This window comes from Ornithorhynchus anatinus, chromosome 17 (genome assembly GCF_004115215.2).
Source record: "Ornithorhynchus anatinus isolate Pmale09 chromosome 17, mOrnAna1.pri.v4, whole genome shotgun sequence".
Classification (NCBI taxonomy): Eukaryota; Metazoa; Chordata; class Mammalia; order Monotremata; family Ornithorhynchidae; genus Ornithorhynchus; species Ornithorhynchus anatinus.
In genome coordinates this window covers 15,981,799-16,006,937 of record NC_041744.1, presented here as the reverse complement: position 1 = coordinate 16,006,937, position 25,139 = coordinate 15,981,799, and the positions used below count along the sequence as shown (strand labels likewise).

Below are 25,139 nucleotides of genomic sequence, written 5' to 3'. Positions count from 1 at the left end.
TCTGGGTACCGTCCCTTTCACTCCATAAAAACCACCCTCTCAAAGGTCAAAACTGATTTCCTTCTTGCCAAATCCAACGGCCTCTACTCCATCCTAATCCTCCTCAACCTCTCAGCTGCCTTCGATACTGTTGATCTCTGCCTTCTCCTGGAAGCATTATCCAACCTCGGCTTTGCTCACCGTCTTCTCTTGGTTCTCCTCCTATCTCTCTGGCCGCTCACTCTCAGTCTCTTCTGGGGGCCACTCCCCTGCTTCCCACCCCCTAATGGTGGGTGTCCCTCGAGGTTCAATCCCGGGTCCATGAAGAGTACAGTTTTCACCCCACATAAACAACGGGTAAAATTTAATGCTCTTCCATGTATTGCTTCCTGTGATCACAGCCAGACAGACAGATAGGTTCCAAATGAAGACCAAATGTTGACACGCTCACAGGGTCCCCTAGCAAGATGTCTTCTAAGAACAGAATACAGTGGAACTGGAATTGATAGATTAGGGTGATTATGTGGAAAAAGCTTGATGTAATGGTCAACAAGCATAGTGTCAAGGACAGGGGAGGGTGGGGTGAGAACAGCTATTTCTGCTGCTTGCTGTAATTTGAAGGGATGACAGAGACAGCCCGGGTTGGAGAAGACCTTTTAGCCGGGGACACTCAAGCTGCCCTCAGTCTGTACTCAGACCAAATGCCGACTAAGACTAGTCATCCAGCAGTAGGATAAATTCTCAATGCCCCTGGGTTAGAGGGCTTAAATGGTGTCATAGATCTTGTCGCCCATGGGTTGGAGGGCTTAGTGGAAGCAAAATCCTTTACTATTAATGTTTTGTGCATGCTAATAAATGTTTTGTTACTGTAATACTGAATATCATGATCTGTTCCGTTGGTAAAGCTGAGCCTTGCACCACCCCCTCCTTCCCCCCACTCCCGTCCCTAACAGGCCTTATTGGGACATAACAGTCCCCTTCTATTCTCCATCTATACCCACTTTCGTGAAGAATTCATTCACTCCCATGACTTCAACTAACACCTCTTTGAACATGATTCCCAAATCTACATCTCCTACCCTGATCTCTCTCTGTCTCTTGTCTCACATTTTCTCCTACCTTCAAGACTTCTCTACTTTGGTAACCTCCGACTAAAAGTGTTCAAAACAGAACTCCTTATCTTCCCACCTAAATCCTATCCTTCCCCAACTTTCCCATTCTCCTTTCTGTCTCACATGCCCATAACCTCAGCATTATCCTTGATTCCTCCATCGTTTTCAGTCCACGTATTCAGTCTCTCACTAAATTCCTTCAGCTCAACCTTCATCGCTAAAATCCTTCCTTTTCTCTCCATCTAAATTGCTACCCAGCTAATCCAAGCACTTATCCTATCCTGCCTTGATTACTGTATCAGCCTCCTTGCTGACCTTCTAGTCTCCTGTCTCTCCTCATTCCAGTCCATACTTCACTCTGCTGCCTAGATCAATTTTTCTACAAAATCTTCGAGACCATGTTTCCCCACTCCTCAAGAATCTCCAGTGGTTGCCCATACACCCCCGAATCAAACAGAAACGCCTCATCATGGGCTTTAAAGCACTCAATTATTTTGCCCCACCTACTTCACCTCACTACTCTCCTTATACATTCCAGCCCGCACACTTTACTCCCCTAATGCTAACCTTCTCACTGAACTTTATCTCATCTATCTCGCCACTGACCTCCTGCCCATGTCCTGCCTCTGGCCTGGCATGCTCTCCCTCTTCATTTCCAACAATTAGTCCACCCCCTTCAAAAGCTTATTGAAGGCACCACTCCTCCAAGATGTCTTCCCTGACTAAGTCATCTTTTCCTTTTCTTCCACTCCCTTCTGTCTTTCTGCATCACCCTGACTTGCTCCCTTTATTCATTCTCCCCTCCTGGCACCACAGCACTTACCGTATATATCTGTAGTTTATAGTAATGTCCGTATACCCCACTAGACCGTAAGCTCGTTGTGGGGAGGGTATGTGTCTGTTACATTGTTCTACTGTACTGTCCCAAGTTCTTAATACAGAAGTCCGCACAGAGTAAGGGCTCGATAAATATGACTGACTGTTCAGTTACCTCATCATCATCATCATCATCATCATGATTAAATCCTTCTCCCTCTAACTTGGACTGTAAGCCCAGTGTAGGACAGGGACTGTGTTCAATCTGATTATTTTGTTTCTACCTTAGCACTTAGTACAGTACCTGGCACATAGCAAGCACTTGACAATTACCACTGGAAAAAAACAAAACAAAACAGAAAACCTCGGGGAGAACAAAAAATGTCAGATGTGAAACTCTGAAGTAGACAGAGGGAGGCGGCAGAGAGAAGGATTTAAAATCAACCACAGTAAATTTGAAAAAGCAGAAGAGTCGGGAGTTCTCAATTTTGAGTCTTTTTTTTAGAAATGATTTGCATTGGGCCACAGTTGATTTTGAAGTTTGATTTCAGATTAGCCACAGGGAAAAATTCAGTCATATCTACCATGCCAACTCCAGAAAGTATTTTGTATAAACGGTTGAGAATGAGTGACTGATGTTCAGATGTTTTTATTGATGGTGGAGAGGAGGCTTTCCAGAGGGCAAAGGGGTCGGGCAGTGGCTGACGGTCTCAGGAGAGCAGTCTACAGGGTCACAAGGAGCACAACAACCAAGTGATGAGGCGGGAGCGGGGTGGCTCTGATGATCACCCCAAAGAGTCCTCCTGCCACTCTCTCACTGAGGAAGTCGCCCCTCTATTTACAGCTGCCAAAATGTTTTTACAGCCTTTACAGCTGCAACAAATTTTACCATGTCTTTACAGACTGTGATCTGGTTTGTAATCCCCGCTCCACCACTTGCCTTCTGTGTGACCTTGTGCAAGTTGCTTAACTGCTCTGTCCCACAGTTTCCTCATGTGTAAAATGGTGATAAGACACCTGTTTTCCCTCTCCCCTTAGACTGTGATCCCCGAATGAGATGGGAACTGTGTCTGATCTGATTGTCTTGTATCTATCCCAGTGCTTAGCATAGCGTTTGACACATACATAGAGGGTACTTAATAAATACCACAATTATGGGTTAATAATTTCTGGACAGTCAAATGCCCTGATAAGTATAGGCTAGTAAGCCAAAATTATGGCATCTAGTAAAGCAATCAATCAATCAGTGGTATTTATTGAGTGCTTAGTGGGACAAGCTAGTTGAAATACGTCACATAGAGGGAATCTCATGAGAAGAAAAGAGTAGAAAATCTTTGACTCATAATGACTGTTTATTTTAATGCCTATCCCCACTTCCAGACTCTTTGTGGGCAGAGAACATGTCCACCAACTCTGTTGTAGTCTCCCAAGCGCGTAGTATAGTTCTCTGCATATAGTAAGTGCTCAGTACGTACCACGGATTGATCGATTGATTGTGGGGGGAGCCCACTGATTTCCGGCGCAGAGGAGAGAAACTGGACACAACTTTGAGAACACCAGCTGCAGCAGGAGAAGCTCCAAAAGGAATGAAAATTCCAGGAGCGATGAGATAAAGAGCTCCATAAGGCCCATGAGGAGTTGATATCTGGAAACAGCTCATGTCCAGGAAGCATCCGATGATCTTTGAGAATTCACAGTGGCAGGTAGATTTTGTCCCAGCTGACCGATTTCAAGAAGCCAGCAGGGTGAAGCCACAGACATATGGTGGCTGAGATGGGAGGAGAAGGAAACATCCCAAGTGGTTTAAAAGACACACAGGGAATATGTCAACTCTGTTATATTGTACGCTTCCAAGCACTTAGTACAGTTCTCTGCTCATAGTAAGTTCTCAATAAGTACTTTTTGATTTATTGAACTGAAGTGAAGTGGGCTCTGCCAGTTCTAAGGGTTGGAGAAGCCACAGGGGGTTGAGACAGAGATTGAGACTGTGAGCCCCAGGTGGGACAGGGACTGTGCCCAATCCAATTTGCCTGTATCCACCCCAGTGCTTAGTATAGTGCTTGGTACATAGTAAGCACTTAACAGATACCACAGTTCATTGCAGAGGCCCGGTCCCATCGGCTTTATGATCCTGGGTTTTCCCCTGGAGATTAATCAATTCCAAGTAGCTCTGAGGAATAGGAAGAGGGCTTGAATTGCCAAGAGAGTAAACAAATTTGCTGTAGTTGTGTACCTCCCTTTGCCTCAGGGCATCTGGGACATCAGAGCTCAAGAGGACATGAGGTGCTGCCTGTGCATCTCCCTCAGACACAAAGTCAGAGAGCGGGAATCTCGCTGGGGCTTGAGGGGACTTGCTACTGCTGGCAGATCCAGGGATTTAAACTCTCACAGTTCTCAGGATAAATCCCATCCCTGGAGAGTGCACCACATGTGTCCTTTCCAGGTGAGCGTGTTATCTGGAACCTGTGCAGAGAAGGAGACAGTCTCTGTCAGTGTTTACACCATCCCTAAAACTGCTCATAACCACAGCCATGAAAACCAAAACATCAAAAACAATATTGGTGAAATTGGGCAGTGGGCTTAAATCCAGTGTGATAAATGACCTCCCTTTTCTTATTCTCTGTTGTTTTGTTTTCCCTGGAGTCTGTATCTGCAGCGCCTGTGGGGATTTGCTGCAGGGAGATCCTTTTTCTCTATTTTTTCAACTGGCCCCTGAGAGCCGGCGAAGAACTGGGAGAATAGGGATCTCAGGGGACCAGGCCCCAGGGTCAGGGAAGGACGGAGAAAACCGGCATGTGGAATTCGTGGAAATGGACAGTCATTCCCGCCTCCTCGATCAGAGCTCAAACACCAGGAAATACTCACAGCCTCACGTTGAGGGCAGAGCCATCCAGCCACGTCCAGTTGCCCCCAGGGTGCAGAATGTTCAGCCCGATCCAGTAATACTTCGATAGGGGGATCTGTGACCAGATGAAGCCCTGGAGAGGGGACAGCAGAGGGCGAGGGGAACCATGAGACCCTGGAATGCCTGCCCCCACTTCCAGGAGGGTATTTCTGAACCTGGGATGGAATGGCCGGTTCCACCATCCCACTTCCCTGTCCTTCCACCCGAGCACGAGCTCCTCTGCTCCTCCCATCCTTAGCACGGCAGGCTTCAGACCTTCTTTCTCAGAGAAGAAATGGTACCTGCATGGATAAGCTGGCAAGGTCACGGTTTCAAATGTCTGAGGATGTGACAGACGGGCATGGGAAGGGAAAAGAAGGAAGAGACACTTGGTACTGAGTAACTGAGATGAGCGGTGCCGGCGAAGCTGTTGGTTGCCATGGAAATCCGGGAGCATGACACAGAGCTCACAAGCCAAGGCTGTTATCCTCACTAGGAAATTACAGGAGAACCTAGTAAGCACTTAACCAATCCCACTATTATCATTATTGTGATTACTATTATCCTCAACCACGTGGGGTTCTCAGTCGAAGTAGATGAACCCCCATTGGACAATCAATCAGTGATATCGATCAATCAATCACTGGCATTTATTGAGCGCTTACTATGTGCAGAGCACTGTACTAAATTCTTGAGAGATTACATCCCAGAGAGTTGGCAGATACATTCCCTGACCATAGCGAGCTTACAATCTAGAGGGGTAGACATATTAATATAAATAATTTTTACAGATGAGGCATCTGAAGCACTGAAGGGTTAAGTGACTTGCCTAGAATTACACAGCAGGAAGTTGGTAGAGATGGGATTAGAACCCAGGTCCTCTGATTTCCAGGCCTATGCTCTTTCCACTAGGCCATGTCCTTAGTGTGATGTTGTGCTACCTAGGTAGCATTCAATAAATTCCACTGATTGATTGATATCAGAACCTCCATCTGTCTTCAGACCTTAAAATGATGTAGCAGGCATGATTAATTTGGGATGTTGCCATCTCTCCCTGGAAACTTCCTGCAGTCAAGTAATTCATTGTGGGCAGGGAATGTGTCTGTTTAATGTTGTCTCGTACTGTCCCAAATGCTTAGTATAGTGCTCTGCACACAGTGTTCGATAATACAATTGAGTGAACTAAGGTGCAAATTCTCCTCCCTCTGAGCCCTACTGAAATGTACTTTTGGCACAACTGGTGTTTCTACACAGTAGCACTGCTCTCCTTCTCCCGTACCGCTCCTTCTCCTTGTCCTTCACTCAAGTGCTCTCTGGGACCACCTCCCATCCACAAGCATCAGTGTTCAGTTCTCCCTTCACCTGTGCCCTCTCCCGCCGACTTCAGACCAAAGCTGGAGAGCGGCGAAGGATGGGGAAGGCTAAAAGAAATGTTCATTCCTCTCCCTTTTTTCATCCCCCTTCCCAGCCCCACAGCACATATCACTCATTTATTTGTTAATATTAATCTCTGTCACCCCGCCTCTAGACCGTAAACTCGTTGTGGGCAGGGAATGTGTCTGTTTATTGTTCTATTGTACTCCCCCAAGCGCTTAGTACAGTGCTCTGCACACAGTAAATGCTCAGTAAATACAATTGAATGAATGGATGAATGAAAAAGTCAGGGTAGGTGTATTTAAAAAAAGTAGGAGTAGAGCAAAAGAAGACAAAGGCAGATGAAGGGGAGTAATAATAATAATGTAGAGGATGATGTTGGTATTTTCTAAGTGCTTACTAGGTGCCTGTTACTCTGCTGGTCATTAGGGTAAATATAAAACAGTTGGAGCAGATCAGTTCCTGACCTCCATGAGCTCACAGCCTAAGATGGAGGAAGAATGGAAGAGGAAACTGAGGTAACGGGAACATAAGTGTCTTGCCCAAGGCCACATATCAGGCAACAAAATGAAAGATGAAGTGAATAAGGAGGGAAAACCCAAAGAACGGAAGAGAAGAAAGGAGATGAGAGAGGCAGGCAGAGAATAAAAGATAAAGTACTGCAATTGATAAGCACAGTTAGAATAGAAATTAAGTTCTAATTCTTGCTCTGCCAGATGCTTGGTTTGTGACCTTGGGCAGTCACTTAACTTCTTCATTCCTCATTTCTCCTATTCTTCCTCTACTTACACTGTGAGCCCCATGCAGGATAGGTACTGTGTCCAACTTAATACACTTGTGTCTACTCCAGCACTGAAAACTGTGCTTGACACATAGTATGTGCTTAACAAATATTCATAGAAAAATTAATGGGGAAACAAAGATGGATGGCAAATTGAGAAAAATAGAGGAATGGGAGAGAAATGGGGATGCGAAGTGGGGAAGGGAAATTAAGTCCACAGATGCAGTCCCAGCATCTACTAAACATTCCTTGATGAGCTCAGACATAAGTAACCATTGATTATTGAGATGATCAGAGTGATCGAAGCCAGGAGAGATGGCATGGCAAATCTATTATGGATTTGAAGGAGGAGAGATTTATGGTTTGGTAAAGATGAAGGATGGCAGGAAAAGAGACATGCCAGAGCACCGAAACAGAAGCATGAAGGATAGTGGCCTAATGGGAAAAGCATGGGCCTTGCACTCAATAAATACGATTGAATGAATAAATGGGCCTGGAAGTCAGAGTCCCTTATGTTCTAGTTCCGACTCTGCCACTTACCTATTGGGTGATCTAGAACAAGTGACTTAGCTTCTCTGGGCCTCAGTTCCCTCCTCTGCAAAATAAGGATTCAATACCTGTTCTGCCCCCTTCTTAGAATGTGAGCCCAATGTAGGACCTGATGATCCTGTATCTACCCCAGTGCTTAGTAGTGAATAATAATAATAATAATGTTGGTATTTGTTAAGTGCTTACTATGTGCCGAGCACTGTTCTAAGCGCTGGGGTAGACACAGGGGAATCAGGTTGTCCCACGTGGGGCTCACAGTCTTAATCCCCATTTTACAGATGAGGGAACTGAGGCACCGAGAAGTTAAGTGACTTGCCCAAAGTCACACAGCTGACAAGTGTCCAAGCTGGGATTCAAACCCATGACCTCTGACTCCAAAGCCCGTGCTCTTTCCACTGAGCCACGCTACTTCTCTAGTGCTTCACGTATTGTAAGTGATTAACAAATACATCATTTTTTTTAACTTGTTTGTACAGAGAATGCTAGACTGTAAGGTCCTTGTACTCATAGTAGTATTATTAAAGTATTCATTAAGGATTTACTGAGCACTGTACTAAGCATTCGGAAAGAATGCCTAGATGGGAATTGGACACAGTCCCTATCGCTTGGAAGGCTGACAGTCTAAATTTGTACATTCCAAGCGCTTAGTACAGTGCTCTGCACATAGTAAGTGCTCAATAAATACTATTGAATGAATAAATAATAGGGATTTTTGAGAGCAGGGGTTGTGTCTACTTATTCTCTGGTACTCTCCCACATGCTTAGTACAGTGCTATGCGCAGAGTGAATGTGCAGAAAATACCAGTGATTCATTAATTGATAAGCTAGCAGTTAGCAGGAGTTGAAGGTCATGAGGGAAAGGACTTGGAGCCGATTGTAGGTCGGCCAGAATGCCTAGCTGACTGAATTTCCTTGGAGTCACCCTCGTTTCATGATTCTCCTCCCTGTGAGATCCCTGCTGATAAAGCCTGGGGGAACCCAGGCACGTTCACACTCTATTTCATATTAGCCAGGAGGTGGGAGGCAGGCGGTCCCAGGACGCACCTCCACACTTGTACAGAAACTCCCCCTTTCTGGGGCCAAGCCAGTGTAACAGTGCGGCGATCGAAAGAAAAAGAATAAACCGTTCACACTCTATTTCATATTAGCCAGGAGGTGGGAGGCAGGCGGTCCCCGGACGCACCTCCACACTTGTACAGAAACTCCCCCTTTCTGGGGCCAAGCCAGTGTAACAGTGCGGCGATCGAAAGAAAAAGAACAAACATTAAGAAAGGGGCTTCTTCCTCTTTCAGCCCTCCACCACTTTAACCATTGGATTCTACTGGATCCTAACTGGGGGCAGCCTAGTGGTAAGAGCATGGACCTGGAAGTCGGAGGACCCGGGCTCCAATTCCAGCTCTCCCACTTGTCTGTTGCATAACTTGGGCAAGTAACTTAACTTCTCTGGACTTCAGTTTTCTCACCTATAAAACGGAGATTAAATTCTCCTTAGCCTACTTAGCCAAGAACTGTGTCCAACATGATAATTATGTAACTACCCCAGAGTTTAGAAAAATTCTCTTGAGATTTCCAAAGCCTCTGGCTATTATTCCTCCTGTGTATTATATTGGCTGCTTCCTGTTATAATGGAGGATCTAGTGTCCTTCAGAACACCTGTCCTGTCTGGACACTGAATTCTGGGTGAAGAGCTCTTCGTAAACACCCAGAACAAACCACACTCCTTAATGGCAGAACTCCAAGTCCCCAGGAAAGACTTAGCTCCAGATTCATCTCTCACCAAGTCACACATCTCTTGAATCGTTGTCAGGTTGGACTTCATTTCTGCACAGAATTCTATGCTCTCGTTCCAGCTTTTCTTATCAGTCACGTTGGAAAACCAATAGCATTTTCCTCCGTCCGACTTCCAGTCCGCCGGGCACTGTCGCTGAGTGCTCGTCTCTTTCGGAGACACTGGGAAGAGAAAGGAAGGGAGAGGTTCCAGAGTTTCTGAAGCCAGAACTATCTCCCCAGGACCTGAGAACAGAGGTTACAGAGTAACTGCTGTGTTCCGCCGAATTTCTTGGGCCAGACTGCTGCTGGTTCATTGATTTGTTTGAATGAAAGATAGCAAAAGAAGAGAGAGATCTGAAATTCTTTCCACCACACGACTGAGAGAACCTTCCAGGGACCGGCCACCTTCCCACTGCAACTCCCAGGGGCCTCCTTCCAGCATGCCCTGGGCGCACTGGGCCATGGGGATTTAAGCTGCGTATAACTCCCTTCTTGTCTCTCTCCTATGGCCTAAGGGTTGCTCTGGTAACTACTACCTTTCCATCACAGCATCCAGGACCCAGATGTCCCCTTCTACTGACCGCCATGCCACCTTTCAAGATCTTGCACCAGTTCTATTTCATGTCACCAAAGAACCTCCATCTTGACCTACCTTCCACCAACTCAGTGGGACAGAGGGGAAGCACTGCCTCCTTAGCTAGGAAATTTAGCGACTGCTGTAATGGTTACTGTGGCTCTGGTTGTGACCGTACCCTCAGAGCCATGAGGAGCCTGAAATTCTTCTCCTGTAGCCAGCGTTCCCTACTGAACTTGCTTTTCATTTTCTCTACCTATCCATGTATTTATGTTGTCCACGCTTAGTTTCCTCTCTCCTCAATGTGTCTGTTACCAGATCCTCCCTTACATTTTTAGACAATGAGCCCTCCGGGGACCATGTCTAATTCAATCAATCGATCAATCAATGTTTTTTTTATTGAATGCAGAGCACCATACTAAGCACTTGGTAGGGTACAATATAACAGAGTTGGTAGACATGTTCCCTGTTCACATCAAACTAAAGTCTAAAAGGGAGACTGTCTAGTACTTTCCAGTGCTTAATGCAGTGCTCTGCACATAGTAAATGCATTATAAATACTGTTACTCCTTGATAATCTCCAAGCCCTAAACCTTATGCTCCAGTGACTCTTTTAATTAAATAAATGATCAGGAAAGAGGTGAAGCATTTTGGTATTTACCCCACAGAATTTATGTACATATTCCTAAGCTTATTTGCTTCCTCTGTTATTTATATTAATGTCCATTTCCCCTGCAATATTGAAAATTCCTCAAAAGCAGGAGTCACATGCCCCTACTACTTGTGGTATTCTCAGTATTGGAGAGTACAGTGTCTGCTTAAAGTAAGCACTCATTAAATATGATAAGAATGATTGACTGATTAAGAGGAGGGATGGAAGTACAATGTCACGATTCCTCACAGCAATGAAAGCTCCAAAGGTCAGGTGGGAAACAGATAGCCCAACTTATGGAGTTTTTCAGGAGACAAAAATTGAAAATAAGTGGAGAATGGGATAAGATTTATTCTCTGAGCACTCTGTGAGAACTTTGTGATTTGAATATTAAAACAGAAAATATTGATTCCTGAACTGTAGAGCTCAGAACTCCGGTCAGATGGTCTTCTCTCGTACATTCAATCGTTCAATCAATCGTATTTATTGAGCACTTGTTGTTTGAAGAGCACGGTACTAAGCACTTGGGAGAGTACAATATAACAATGAGCAGGCACATTCCCTGCCTACCTTGAGCTTACATTCTAGAGGGGGAGACGGACATTAATATAAATAAATAAATTACAGATGTGTAATAAAGTGCTGAGAGGATGGGAAGAAGGATGAATAAAGGGAGCAAGTCAGGGTGCACAGAAGGGAGTGGGAGAAGAGGAAAGGGGGGCTTAGTCAGGGAAGGCCTCTTGGAGGAGATGTGCCTTCAGTAAGGCTTTGCAGGAGGGGGAAAGTAAAATGGTTGATCCTTGGCCCCCTGTTCAGGGCTCAGTGTCAGTGGGTTGGGGTGTTTGAGGGGTTGGGGGGCTGCCATGCCCCTCTAGCAAGGATTCCAAACCCGGACAAGAAGCCGCAGTTGTGGTATCAGACCCGCAGAAGATCAGAAGATACCGCAGTTGTGGTATCAGACCCGCAGAGAGTTGGGCTGCTGGAGCCAGAGGTGTCTCTGGAGGCACTGGTTGTGGGGTTTGCAGCCGGGGCTGTCAATGAAGCCCGGAGGCAGCTGCTGGGCCGATCCAACATCAAGCAAGAACAACCCCGAGCGGCCTGTCTTCCCTTCCTGTGGCCACTGATTCAATTACAACCGTTCGGTGCCGCTCAGGGGAAGGCCGGGACAACCTTCTCTCACCCGACTGTAGACCTCAGGCGGCACTCTGACTGACCCCCTGGTCAACAAACCTACCCTGGGGATATTTCCACTCTGATCAAGCAGCATGGCATAGTGGATAGAGCACAGGCCTGGGAGTCAGAAGGTCATGGGTTCTAATCCTGACTCTGCCACTTGTCCACTCTGTGAACTTCGGAAAAACACTTCATTTCTCTGGCCTTCAGTTGCCTCATCTGTAAAATGGGGATTGAGACTGTGAGCTCCCCGTGGGACGTGGACTGTGTCCAACCCGATTTGCTTGTGTCCACCCCAATGCTTAGTTTTGTACTTGCCAAGCATTTAGTACAGTGCTCTGCACACAGTAAGCACTGAATAAATATGATTGAATGAATGAATGGAGACTGCTCATATTTGGTAAATTATCTTTAATCTGTCTCCCTCAGTAGATTGCAAGCTCCTTGAGGTCACGGGATCAGGTTTTCTACTTCCATTATACTCTCCCAAGCATGTAGTACAGTGGTCTTCCCGCAGTAGGTGGTTGACTAATTGACTGATTTGCTTACCAAAAGCACTCAGCGTCACCAGTGTCACCAGCAGGATAATGTTCATCACACCAGACACTTTCAGAACGGTCCCTTGCCATGGGGGAGGTTGGTGGAAATCTGTAACATGAGACATTTTATTGATAGGCTGGTCCATAAACCTCTCTGTGTTCCCCCCAAACTTCCCTCTTCCCAGAGGGCCGGATTTTCGGGTGCTGTTCCGAAGTCACAGTAACGTTCTTTGAAGTCCAGGAAAGTGTGGAAATGTCTCTGACTCTAAGCCCCAGCAAATGTTTATTGAATTCAGAGCTGTGCTGACTTGTGCTGAACCTGATGCTATACTAACTCAGGAACAGAATGGAATAGATGGTGAGGAGTGCTTGCTGAAATAGGAGCCGTTACTAGGTAAAATAGGGAGAGAGAAGATCAGAACAGAAAGGGAATTGGACAAATGGCCTTCATCGGGAGGGGAAAGATTGTGAGGGAGGGAAATGTCTTTATTCTCACTGTTCCACACACTGGGGAAGAGTAGGGGAGAGACCCAGTGAGACACAGAAGACCATTGTATGGTCAGCAGAGAAACTGTTGAATGCTTTCACTCTATTGTGCTCTCAACCCAAAAGTCATCAGCAGAAAAGTGTAGCAGAGATTGAAGAATTTCATCCTCTCTGCATCTACCCTATTGCTAAATTGAAGCAGCATGGCCTAGAGAAAAGAGCACAAGCCTGGAAGTCAGAGGACCTGGATTCTAATCCTGGTTCTGCTTTCTACCTACTGCATGATTTGGGGCAAGTCACTTAACTTCTCTATGTCTCAGTTCCCTCATCTGTAGAATGGGGATTCAATACCTGTTCTCACTCCAACTTACTCTGTATAATGGGGGACATGTTTATCCTGTATCTACCCCACTGCTTAGTAGAATGCCTGACATATAGTAAGTGCGTAGCAAATAATAATAATGATGATGATGGTATTTGTTAAGCACTTACTATGTGTCAAGCACTGTTCTAAGCACTGGGATAGACATGTGCCATGCACCGTTTTAAGCACCGGCATAGACACAAGGTAATCAAGTTGTCCCACGTGGGGCTCATAGTCTTAATCCCCATTTTACAGATGAGGTAACTGAGGCACAGAGAAGTTAAGTGACTTGCCCAAAGTCACAGTGCTGACAATTGGTGGAGCCGGGGTTAGAACCCACCACCTCTGACTCCCAAGCCCCATGCTCTTTCCACTAAGCCATGCTGCTGCATCACAAACATGATGATGATGATGATTATTAATGATTCACTGCTGCTTCTCAGGACTGATGACGCTTTCAATTCCTTCTGCTTCAGTCATCATCACATTCATAATCTGCCTCTTTGTCTCCATCCAAACTGCCAACCTAAGTCCAGACACTTTTAATACGCTAGCTTGATGAATGCAACACCCTGCTCGCTGACCTCCCTGCTTCCAGGATCCCCCCTCTTCAGTCCATATTTCACTCTGCTGCCCAGATCATTGTGCTAAAATGTCATTCCGCACACACCTCCCTGCTCCTTAAAAACCTCCAGTGGCTGTCCATTCCTCTTCGCATCAAGCAGAAACCCCTGACCCTTTATTTTAAAGCACTGAATCAGCTTTTTCTCCTAGTTATCCACTCTTCTCCAACTACATCCCAGCTCACAATCTTCACTGCTCTCAAGCTCACTCACTGTGCCTCTTTCTCCTCTCTTTCCCAACACCTTCCTCACTTCTTCCCTGCTAACTGAAACTCCCTCCACTTCACGTCTGACAGACAGCGGCTCTCCCCATCTTCAAAATCCTCCTAAAATCACATCTCCAAGAGTTCTTCCCCTTTTAGTTTCTAATCTCTCTCCACTTTATATCCACCCCTTTCACAAATCAGCACTTTTCTATCACTTCAGCACTAAACGACTTACAACTCCCCAAAGCACTTATTTGCTATCTTCTTTACTCTATTACTTCTTCCTACCTCTAATATGCTTTAGAATCTGTTTTTCTCTCTGGATAGTAAGCTCCTTGAGAGCAGGGGTCATTTCTCCTAAGCCTATGCCAAGCACTCTCCCAAGCACCTAACCGATGGCTCTGAATATATAGTGGATATTATTGCATAAGAATGGCATCTCCCATAAACACATTTCTCATTCCAGACCTTCCTCACGCTCTGGTACTAAGCAGATAGACTCCTGTCACCAGAGGAAGCAAAGAAATGAGCAGTCATTTCAAGGAAGCCACAGTTAGGGCGATTCCCAGAAGGCTCCACCCATTCCTCGTAATAATAATGTATGGCATTTCAATCAACTGTGTTTACTGAGCGCTCACTGTGTTCAGAATACTGTACTAAGTGCTTGGGAGAGTACAATATAACAATATAAGCAGACACATTCCCCGTCCACAATGAGTTTATTTGTTAAGCGCTTACTATGTGCCAGGCACTGTGCTAGGAACTGGGGTGGATACAAGCAAATCGGGTTGGACACAGTCCCTGTCCTATATGGAGCTCACAGTCTTAATCCCCATTTCACAGATGAGGTGACCAAGGTGCAGAGAAATGAAGTGATTTGCCCCAAGGCCCACAGCAGACAAGCAGCAGAGCTGGGATTAGAACCCAGGTCCTTCTGATTCTCAGGCTCGTGCTCTATCCATTAGGTAATACTGCTTCTCTTTGGATTCCTCAGGGAATCCACACCCCTCTGCTCACTTAATCTCCCTGCTGTTTGATCACATGCAGTGACCTGCAGCCTCTGGGCTGGTGTTGAGGGTGCGGGAGTCCCCTCTTGGAGTCGCTAAATCAGCCTGGAGAGCAACAAGGAATCAGAAACACTTTCCCCAAACTGGACTCTGAGGGCAGTTTCCCTGTGTGCTTGTGTCCAGTGGGAATGATGATGGGAGCTAAAGTAAGACAAGACATCGGATATAGGCATCAGACGTCAGAGAAGCAGTGTGATCTGGCGGAAAGATCACGGGTCTAGGCGTCAGAAGGACTCCGCGTTCTAATCCGGCCCGCCACTTGTCTGTTGTGTGACCTTGGGCAAATCATTTCACTTCCTTGTGCTTCAGTAACCTCATCTGTAAAATAGAGGTTACGACTGTGGGGACAGGGACTACGTCCAACTTGAAAACCATGCATCTACCCCAGGACTTAGTTCAGTGCCCTGCACAAAGCAAGTACCCCACAAATACCCCAGTTATTATTTAATTATTGAGTGCTTCCCATGTGCAGAGCACTGTATTCAGCACTTGGGAGAGTTCAATACACCAAGCATATTCTGCCTCCAACAGAAACTCCTTACCGTTGGCTTCAAAGCACTCAATCACCTTGCCCCCTCCTATTACACCTTGCTGATTTCCTACAACAGCTCAGCCAGCAAACTTTGCTCCTCTAAGGCCAACCTACTCACTGTACTTCAATCTCACGATTCTCACCACTGATCCCTCGCCAATGTCCTGCCTGTGGCCGGGAACTCCCTCCCCTTTATATCTGACAAACTCCCGCTCTCCCCACCTTATTAAAACCATATCTCCTCCAAGACACCTTTCCTGACTATGCTTTCATTTCCTCATCTCTCTCTCCCTTCTGCATCACCCTTACACCCTTACACTTGGATTTGTATCTTTGTTTCACCTCATCCTCAACCCCACATATCTGTAATTTATTTATATTAATGTCAGTCTCCCCTCTAGACTGTAAGCTCCTTGAGGAAGGCAGTGTGTCCACCAGATCTGTTATATTGTACTCTCCCAAGTGCTGAGTACAGTGCTCTGAACACGGTAAGCTCTCAGTAAATACTATTGATTATTATTGTTACTATTAAGAGTATTGATACTATCGATTGATGAAAAATCTCATGAGCAGGGTTCATCCTCTCACACTGTCTACATTTTCCTTCATTCATTCAGTCGTATTTATTGGGAGCTTACTGTGTGTAAAGCACTGTACTAAGCGCTTGGGAGACTACAATACAACAATAAACAGACACATTGCCTGTGCATGACGAGCTTACAATCTGGGGGGGGTGGGAGACGGCATTAACATAAATAAATGACAGATATAAATAAATTACAGATATATTCAAGTACGCCTTGTAGCAATCAGAATTTTTCCAAAGTTCCCTCACCGACAAACTCTCTTTTTATGCTCCAGCCCTTTCATTTCATGTCCCCATCAGATGGTAGAAGAGCTGAGAGATGAGCGAAGTCACATCTCTCGGAGTTCCCAAGTGAGTTATGAACGCCAGCCATGGTGTCAGCTGGAAGAGTGGTTTCTCTTTTCATTTCTATGGCTCCAGACTATCTAGCCCAGCAGTTCCCCCCCATCAGGAGGTCCACTGACAAACATTTCAGCAGGGATTAGTTTGTTGCAAATGCTACACCACAAACACACACACATACACATTCTGGTTCGGTTCTTTCTACTCTTCTTTCACCTCTGTCTTTCCCCCTCGCCGTCTTCCTCTGTCTTGGAGTATATCTGTCCCTCTCTATTTCCCACTGTCTCCATCTTTCCAGCAGGGTGGAAAGACTTTGCCCCTCTGGGTTCCTGAGAAATAGAAATTACTCAATCACTGGTATCTATTGAGCGCTTATCAGGCAATATATGTTGGGCAATATCGCTCCGGTGCTCAGAGCCCCCCAAAACCTTGGGGGAGCACTGCTGCCTTGGCCGGTGGATGGACATCGGATCCCCCATTCTGGGCACAAGAGGAGAATTGAACTTGTTTTGCCCTGGGCAATGCTTCCTTTTTAAAAGAGAAAACTTTTTTTTTTAAGAACAAATAACACGCTTTAGTTTTTGACCCACACAGAAATGGTCACTGACTCAACGGCTCTCTACCCACAAGTTCACACACATAGACATCCCTTTTGTCCTCCTTTATCAATATTAATTTAGCGTCACCCTACCCTAGCCTACAGAACCCATCTGTGTGATAAGATTATCCAAGACAGACAGAACAGAATGCCCCCTTCTGCTCTCTTTCCGTACTCTCCCAGTAGCCTCTGCAGACTAAGGCTGGAGCATGTCAGCAGGATCTAGGATGTGCTGAACAAAGTGGGAGAAACCCGTGGTACCTGGAAGGGGCTGGGAAGATATCTTCGGTTTGGTGTGGATATTCAGCACCTCGTAGCCTTCTTCATTCTGCATTTCTTGGCCCTTGTCTCAGGGTGGGTTGTCCAGGTGACCCTGAGTTCCAGAAGATAGAGAGGAATGTTCTCCCTTCCAGCTGCTGGAATCAGAGTCTGACCCGGCACTCTGGTTGAAACCAAATTGGAGGTCCCTGCCGGCTGGGCCCACATAAAGGGGAACAGAAAACAGAGATTGTGGTGAGGAGTTTGTGAAATCCAGATATTTCCACCTTCAGCAGGAGTGACAGCTCGGGCTGGTTCCAGAGTCAAGGAAGCTTCAGGGGATTTCTAGGGTAGGTGGGTTCTGACCCAGTTTGGAGTTGGCACTAAGCATGCTTTACTGTCTGTTGTATTGTACTATACCAAGCATTTAGTTCAGTGCTTTGCACACAGTAAGTGCTCAATAAATATGACGGATTGACCGATAGATTGATTCTCCAGGGGGGATTCTTATGACACAAATTTCCTCTCCCACTCCAGAGTCACAGCACTTACATATCTGTAATTTATTTATATTCATGTCTGACTCTCCGTCTAGACTGTAAGCTCGTTGTGGGCAGGGATTGTGTCTGTTCTATTGTTATATTGTACTCTCCCAAGTGCTTAGGACAATGTGCTGCACATAGTAAGTGCTCAGTAAATACGATTGACTGACTTCGCAATAACTTCCTCCCCATCGAGAACTGGCGACAACTCAGAAAGATAAAGAAGCTTTGTAACCCTGCGCTTTCATGACCTCGTCTTGGTGCTTTTGTTAATCCCATGTCCTCTTTTTCTATTCTCTAGAACCTCATCATCCCTGCCAACTGCTAGTAAGCCTCACCTCAGACTTTTCTTGTGCAGGTTGAACCACCCCACCTCCATTAATCTTCTCCAGTAAGGCCATTCCTCTAGTGCCGCTCAATCTTCTCTGGACCTTCTTCCGTTTCTGGCAAAAGTGACAATTAGAGAAAATTAGCTGGGACTCCAGTTTGTGATTCTGCATGTCTACACAGTCCTGTTAGAAACATCAGCAGGGTCCAGAGGGATTTGGCTAGTCTCACAGATAAAAGAATAGTCCACACCGAGTTAACAATCTTGAATTATTCTAATCGATCCATCAGTCAGTTGAATTTATTGAGCATTTACTGTGTTCAGAGTAATAAGGGCTTGGAAGTGTACAATATAAGAGAGTTGGTAGATAGGTTCCCTGCCCACAAGGAACTTACAGCCTAGAGGGAGAGACAGATATTAAAATAAATACTCTGCAAGATATTTCCATGTGCGCCTCCCTCCAACATCCCAGGACTTTGAGCTCCATGTGACTTAGCCAAGTGGAAAGAGCTTGGGAGTCAAAAAGATCTGAGTTCTAATCTCAGCTTTGCCACTTGTCTGCTGTGCGACCTTGGGGAAGTCACTTAACATCTCTGTACCTCAGTTACTTCATCTGTAAAATGGGGATTAAGGATGTGACTAGCATTTAGTAAGTACTTAACAAATACCATGAAAAAAAAGAAAACTGAACTCCTTATCTTCCCTCCCTAACATACAGTCGATAACCCAGTCATCTTGGTCATTGTTTTTAAGGCACTCCATTAGTTTCTCTTCCTCTTCCATATTCTTCCCTATCCACTCTCTTGTCCTATTGTACCCCCACTCACGCTCTATTTCCCCCAAACTTCCCATCACTTTCTCAATGTGCTTTATTCTCCACTCTCCCAACTCTACCTTTGACTCACTCTTTTCCTCCTTCCCGGAATTAACTTCTCCTGCAAATCTCCCAGACCTTAACTCTCCCAATCAATGAAGCTCTTCTGAAATTCCTCCTCCTTCAGGAAGCTCTTCCCCATCCATTTTCCTTCTCCCTCAGCCAAATCTTCCCAGTTACCACCTCAGGACTTTGGCACAGCAACCTAAAGTTGCATGTTATACATAGCTGCTTTACCCACTCTAATATTTAAGCACTTCTTCCTTTTATCTGTAAATCATTGTCCCCCATTAGATTGTAAGCTCGTTGACAGCAGGATTCACATCTTCTAACTGGATTGTACTCTCCCAAAGAATTAGTACACTTCATTCATTCAATAGTATTTATTGAGCGCTATTTGCAGAGTACTGTACTAAGCGATTGGAATGTACAATTCGGCAACAGATAGTTCTTCGTATATAGTAAAGGTCCAGTCAATCTATCAGCGGTATTTATTGAGTGCTTACTTTGTGCAGAGCACTGTACTAAGCACTTGGGAAAGTATAGCAGAGTAAATCAGTCACTCTAAATCAATAAATATTAAAATAATTACAATAATACGTATTATTAATTATGGTACTTGTTAAGTGCTTACTTTGTGTCAAGCACCTCTCTATTTGCTGGGGTAGATACAAGTTCATTAGGTTGGACACAGTCCCTGTCCCACATGGGGCTCCCACTCAATCTCCATTTTACAGATGAGACACAGAGAAGTTCAGTGACTTAGCCAAGGTCACACAGCAGACGTGGCAGAGCTGGGATTAGAACCCAGGTCGATCCACATCCCGAAATGAATAAAATGAGATTGCAACAAATATGTGAGAAGCTGTCTCCTGGGTCAACAAAGTGACTCTGAAAGTTCCGATCCAGAATTCCTAGAGAACGGAGCTGGACGGCCTTTAGTACAATCAGCCCGTACACTGGCCAGACCTCGGGGCTCCCTTGTGGCCCACCTCTTTGACTAATCAGGAAAGAGAATCTAATATGAGAAAGAGAACAATGAGAGGTGGGTGACGATGCTGAATGTTTGCATATTTAATAGATTCCTCCCTCCACACCACATCAGTCAATGAATCAATCAATCATTGCTGGCCCGGTGTTTAGCAAGGAGTGGAGAGAGTCCAGAAGGCTCTTCAAATCCTGGTAGGTGGGGCAGAAATATACACAGCTACCAGCAAGAAATGAGAACAACTGCTCACTTGGGTCAAGGGGAAGTGTTCCATGATTGTGCAATCGTCTTTCCTACACTTGTACCCTGGGTTAATGTGTTCCTAGCGGGACCAGTTTCTTAAAAATAGAAGATCAAGTGTCCAGGGACAGCTATTCCACCAGTCAATCTACCCATCGTATGTATCGACTTCTTACCGAGCACAAAGCACTGTACCTCGCTACTGTGAGAGTACGATAGAGTTTTTGTTTATTTTTTTAATGGTACTTACAAAGTGCTTACTATGTGCCAGACACTATACTAAGTGCTGAGGTAAATACAAGATAATCAGGTTGGATACAGTCCATGTCCCATATGGAACTCACAGTCTTATTCCCCATTTTACAGATGAGGTAACCGAGGCACAGAGAAGTGAAATAACTTGGCTAGGTCACACAGCAGACAAGTTGAGGAGCCTGGATTAGAACCCAGGTCTTCTGACTCCCAGGGCTATGCTCTTTCCACTGGAACGGGCTGCTTCTCAGAGTTAGTGGACATGATCCCCGCCCTCAAGTAGTTTACAGTCTGGTGGGCGGAGACAGATGGGTCTTGGTGAGTGTTTGTCTGTGAGGTATATGTGTCTGTGAGTGTGAATATGTCCTTGAGCGGATATGTCTTCGTGAAGGTGTGTCCTTTCGAGTGTGGGTCTTTGTGAAGGCATCTTTGTGAATCTGGGATATCAATGAGGGAGAATGGTGAGGGTCTGTGGGTTGGCAATCTATTGCCATTGTCCGTGTCTGCTTCAGTATCCTTATTTCCCCATTTCCCTCTCTGCTTCTATTTCTCTTTCCTTCATTTTAATAATAATAATAATGATGATGGTATTTGTTAAGCACTTACTATGCATCAAGCACTGTTCTAAGCACTGGCATAGATACAAGGTAATCAGGTCGTCCCTCGTGGGGCTCCCAGTCCTAATCCCCATTTTACAAATGAGGTTACTGAGGCCCAGAGAAGTTAAGTCGCTTGTGCAAAGTCACACAGCTGACAAGTGGTGGAGCTGGGATTAGAACCCACGACCTCTGACTCCCAAGCCCAGGCTCTTTCCATTAAGCCACGCTGCTTCTCATTTTGTCTCTCCTCCTCCACCTACATTCAATCCATCGGCTCATCTCCTGTCCCATTGTGCGCTCCACGAAATCTGGTCACTTTAACGCTGGATCATCTCCCCCACACATCTTGTCAGGGATATCGTTGAAGGAGATTTTCAAATTTGATTCTAGTTTCCTGAGACTCAAGTACACCCACTGACCACCAGTGGGCATGGCTGCTCCCCAGTTGGAGAAAACTAAGTTGAGCTAGGAAAGGATATGGCATAATGAGGATTGTGGTACTTGTTAAGCCCTTCGCTTGAGCGGAACACTGTACGAAGCACTGGGAGAGATAAAAGATAATCAGGAAGGAGAACAGTTACTGAATCCCCATTTTCTGAGAACTGAAGCACAGAGAAGTTGTGACTTGGCCTGGGATCCAAAACAACAAAATGGCAGAGCTGGAATTAGAACTCAGGTCTTCTGACTCCCCCACTTGTGCGCTTTCCACTAATCCATTCTGCTTCCCCTGCTCAAACTGCGACCCAGGAGAAGCAGTCTCTGGGAGCTTGTGGTCATTAGCCTAGGGAAAGCAGCATGCCCTAGTGGATAAAGCATAGGTCTAGAAGCCAGAGGACCTGGATTTGAATCCTGACTCTGCCACTCGCCTGCTGCGTGACCTTGGGCAAGTCACTTAACTTCTCTGTGCCTCAGTTTCCTCAACTGCAAATTGAGGGTTCAGCACCATTCTCCCTCCTACATAGACTGAGAGCCCCATGTAGGACAGGGACTGTGTCAGGCCTAATTACAAATAACACTTAACAAGCACCATATAAAAAATTAGCAAACCACAGCTACACCCTAAGGGCCTGTGGAGATAGATTATGTTGCAAACACAAAGACTTACTGTGCTGTGGCCTAATGCAAAGAGTAAGAGTACAGAACTGGGAGTCAGGAGTCCTGGGTTCTAATCCCAGCTCCACCACTTTCCTGCTGTGTGACTTTGGTCAAGTCACTTTTTCTTCCTCTGTGGGACTGCAACTGTTTCTGACCTGGTTATATTGCATTTACCTCAGTGTTTGGCACATAGTAATGCTTTAAAAATATCAAAATTATGATTATTAGCACTTTTTTCCCAGGAATTGGGCCAGGAGTTAGGATACAGGGAGAGGGAGAGATGGAGAAGGGGGTTTAATTGTGCCTCACAAAATCCAAGTAAATAAAGAAAGCTAAAAGATGAATTTTTCCCTTCTAAACTGGGAATGCATGTTTCCTGGAGGGACTAGCCATATGTACTTACCATATGTACATATCTCTCAACTTTGCTGTTTCTCCTATTTATACTATAATAATAATAGTATTAATTAAGCACTTATTATGTGCCAGGCACTGTTCTAAGCACTGGGGTGGATACGAGCAAATTGGTTTGGACACAGTCCCTGTCCCATGTGGGGCTCACAGTCTCAATCCCCATTTTACAGATGAGGTAACTGAGGCAGAGGGAAGTGAAATGCCTTGCCCAAGGTCACACAGCAGACAAGTGGCAGAGCTGGGATTAGAACCCATGACCTTCTGACTTCCAGGCCATGGGTTCTAATATTAGTGTCTGTCTCCTCTGCTAAAATGTCAGCTCCTTGAGGCCAATGATTTGGTCCACCAACTCTATTGTACTCTTCCAAATCTTGAGCATAGTAAGTTTTCGATCAATATTATTGATTTATTGAATGAATTGGCCTTAGGAAGCATCATGGAAAGATCCTGTTTCTGAAAATCAAGATAGTAAAACAGTAAAAACAATTGGGGTATTTGTTAAGTGATATACCATAAGTGCTGAATAAATACAACTGATTGATTGATTGATTACTTTGTGATAATCACTGGAGCAGATGCAAGACAATCACATCCAACACAGTGGCTGTCCCACATGGGATGGGCAGTCAAAGTGGGAGGGAGAAAAGGTATTTTTACAGATGAGAAAAATGAGACACAGAGAAGTTAAGTGACTTGCTCAAAGTCACTCAGCAGGCAAGAGGTAGAATTGGGATTAGAACCAGTTGAGAAGAATTGAGAAGTAGCATGGCCTGGTGTAAAGAACACAGACTGGGGGGTCAGAGGACCTGAGTTCTAATCCTGAATCCATCACTTGTCTGCTGTATGGCCCTGGGTAAGTCATTTAAGTTTTTGGAGCCTCAGTTACCATATCTGTAAAATGGATATTAAATCCTCATCTCTCTGATTTAAAATGTGAGTCCCATGTAGAGAAGCAGCGTGGCTCAGTGGAAAGAGCCCGGGCTTTGGAGTCAGAGGTCATGAGTTCAAATCCCGGCTCTGCCACTTGCCAGCTGTGTGACTGTGGGCAAGTCGCTTCACTTCTCTGTGCCTCAGTTACCTCATCTGTAAAATGGGGATGAAGTCTGTGAGCCCCACGTGGGACAACCTGATTCCCCTGTGTCTACCCCAGCGCTTAGAACAGTGCTCGGCACATAGTAAGCGCTTAATAAATACCAACATTATTATTATTATTATTATGTATGGATGGGGCCTGTGTTCAACCTGATTACCTTGTATCTACCTCAGCACTTAGAACAATGCTGGACACATAGTAAGAACTTCACAGATGCCATTTAAAAATAAATTTATATATATCTTTGAACTCCCATGCCTTGGCTCCTCATCCCAACTATCCTACCAACCTTCCATGTGACCTTGGTCTGGTCATTTTAGCCTCCCTAGGACTTAGGTGCTTCGTCTGTAAAGTGGGGATCAAATACCTGTTCTCCCTTCCCTTTAGACTAAGAGTCCTATGTGGAACAGGGACAGAGTCTGATCAGATTGTATCTTCCCCAGCTTTTACCACACAGTACGCGCTTAACAAATACCACAGTTATTATTATGTGGCAAAGTGTTCACCCAGGCCACAAGATGTCAGGAATTCAATACCACAGCAGAGAATGTGGTCCTTGAGCGGCACTTGGGACAGGGATTGCAGCCAAACTGATTGTCTTATGTCTATCCCAGGGCTCAGTAAAGCAATTAGCACACAATAAGTGCCTAACAAGTACCTTAATTAAATTAATTAGTGTTTCTAATGGGGCAATAGGATTGGAGGAGGAAACTGGTAGTGTTGAGCCTGAGGTGCTGGATTGAGGTATCAGTGGAGTTATGCAAGCGAAGGGCATGGGGTCCTATCTCTTCCCTAGGAATCCAAAGTCTCTCTCTCCCCACTCCAGTCTATCCTTCACTCTGCTGCCCGGCTCATCTTCCTGCAGAAATGGTCTGGGCATGTCACTCCCCTTCTTAAAAACCTCCAGTGGTTGCCTATCGACTTCTGCACAAAACAAAAACTTCTCACTCTAGGCTTCAAGGCTCTCCATCACCTTACCCCTTCCTACCTCTCCTCCCTTCTCTCTTTCTACTGCCCACCCTGCACGCTCCACTCCTCTGCTGCCCACCTCCTCACCGTCTCCTGTTCTCGCCTATCCCGCCGTCGACCCCTGGGCCATGTCCTCCCGTGGTCCTGGAACGCCCTCCCTCCTCACCTACACCAAACTAATTCTCTTCCCCCTTCAAAACCCTACTTAAAGCTCACCTCCTCCAAGAGGCCTTCCCAGACTGAGCTCTCCTTTTCCCTCTGCTCCCTCTACGCCCCCCTTCACCTCTCCGCAGCTAAACCCTCTTCTCCCCCCTTTCCCTCTGCTCCTCCCCCTCTCCCTTCCCCTCCCCTCAGCACTGTACTCATTCCTCAACTGTATATATCTTCATTACCCTATTTATTTTGTTAATGAGATGTACATCACCTTGATTCTATTTCTTTGCTATTGTTTTAATGAGATGTTCTTCCCCTTGATTCTAT

The 25,139-nt window shown here is 45.5% G+C and overlaps 1 protein-coding gene across 1 annotated transcript; it reads right to left on the bottom strand.

Moving 5' to 3' along the window:
- Window positions 1–3,088: 3,088 nt before the first annotated feature.
- On the bottom strand, window positions 3,089–17,435 carry LOC103170990 (killer cell lectin-like receptor subfamily F member 1). The gene is made up of 5 exons (XM_029081612.2): window positions 17,269–17,435; window positions 12,214–12,312; window positions 9,273–9,445; window positions 4,773–4,885; window positions 3,089–4,370 (listed from the first exon to the last, which is right to left on the bottom strand). Exons 1-5 carry the CDS (start codon window positions 17,339–17,341, stop codon window positions 4,262–4,264), a joined length of 567 nt encoding a protein of 188 aa, XP_028937445.1. The 5' UTR covers window positions 17,342–17,435; the 3' UTR covers window positions 3,089–4,261.
- Between the last annotated feature and the right edge of the window lie 7,704 nt (window positions 17,436–25,139).

Coding starts and splice junctions, on each gene's coding strand:
- LOC103170990 (XM_029081612.2), bottom strand. CDS start 17,341: ATGCAGAATGAAGAAGGCTACGAGGTGCTGAATATCCACACCAAACCG. Junction 9,446..12,213: donor GGTGACGCTGAGTGCTTTTG/GTAAGCAAATCA, acceptor TTCTCTTCCCAG/TGTCTCCGAAAGAGACGAGC. Junction 4,886..9,272: donor TTCAAGAGATGTGTGACTTG/GTGAGAGATGAA, acceptor TCCCCTCTCCAG/GGCTTCATCTGGTCACAGAT.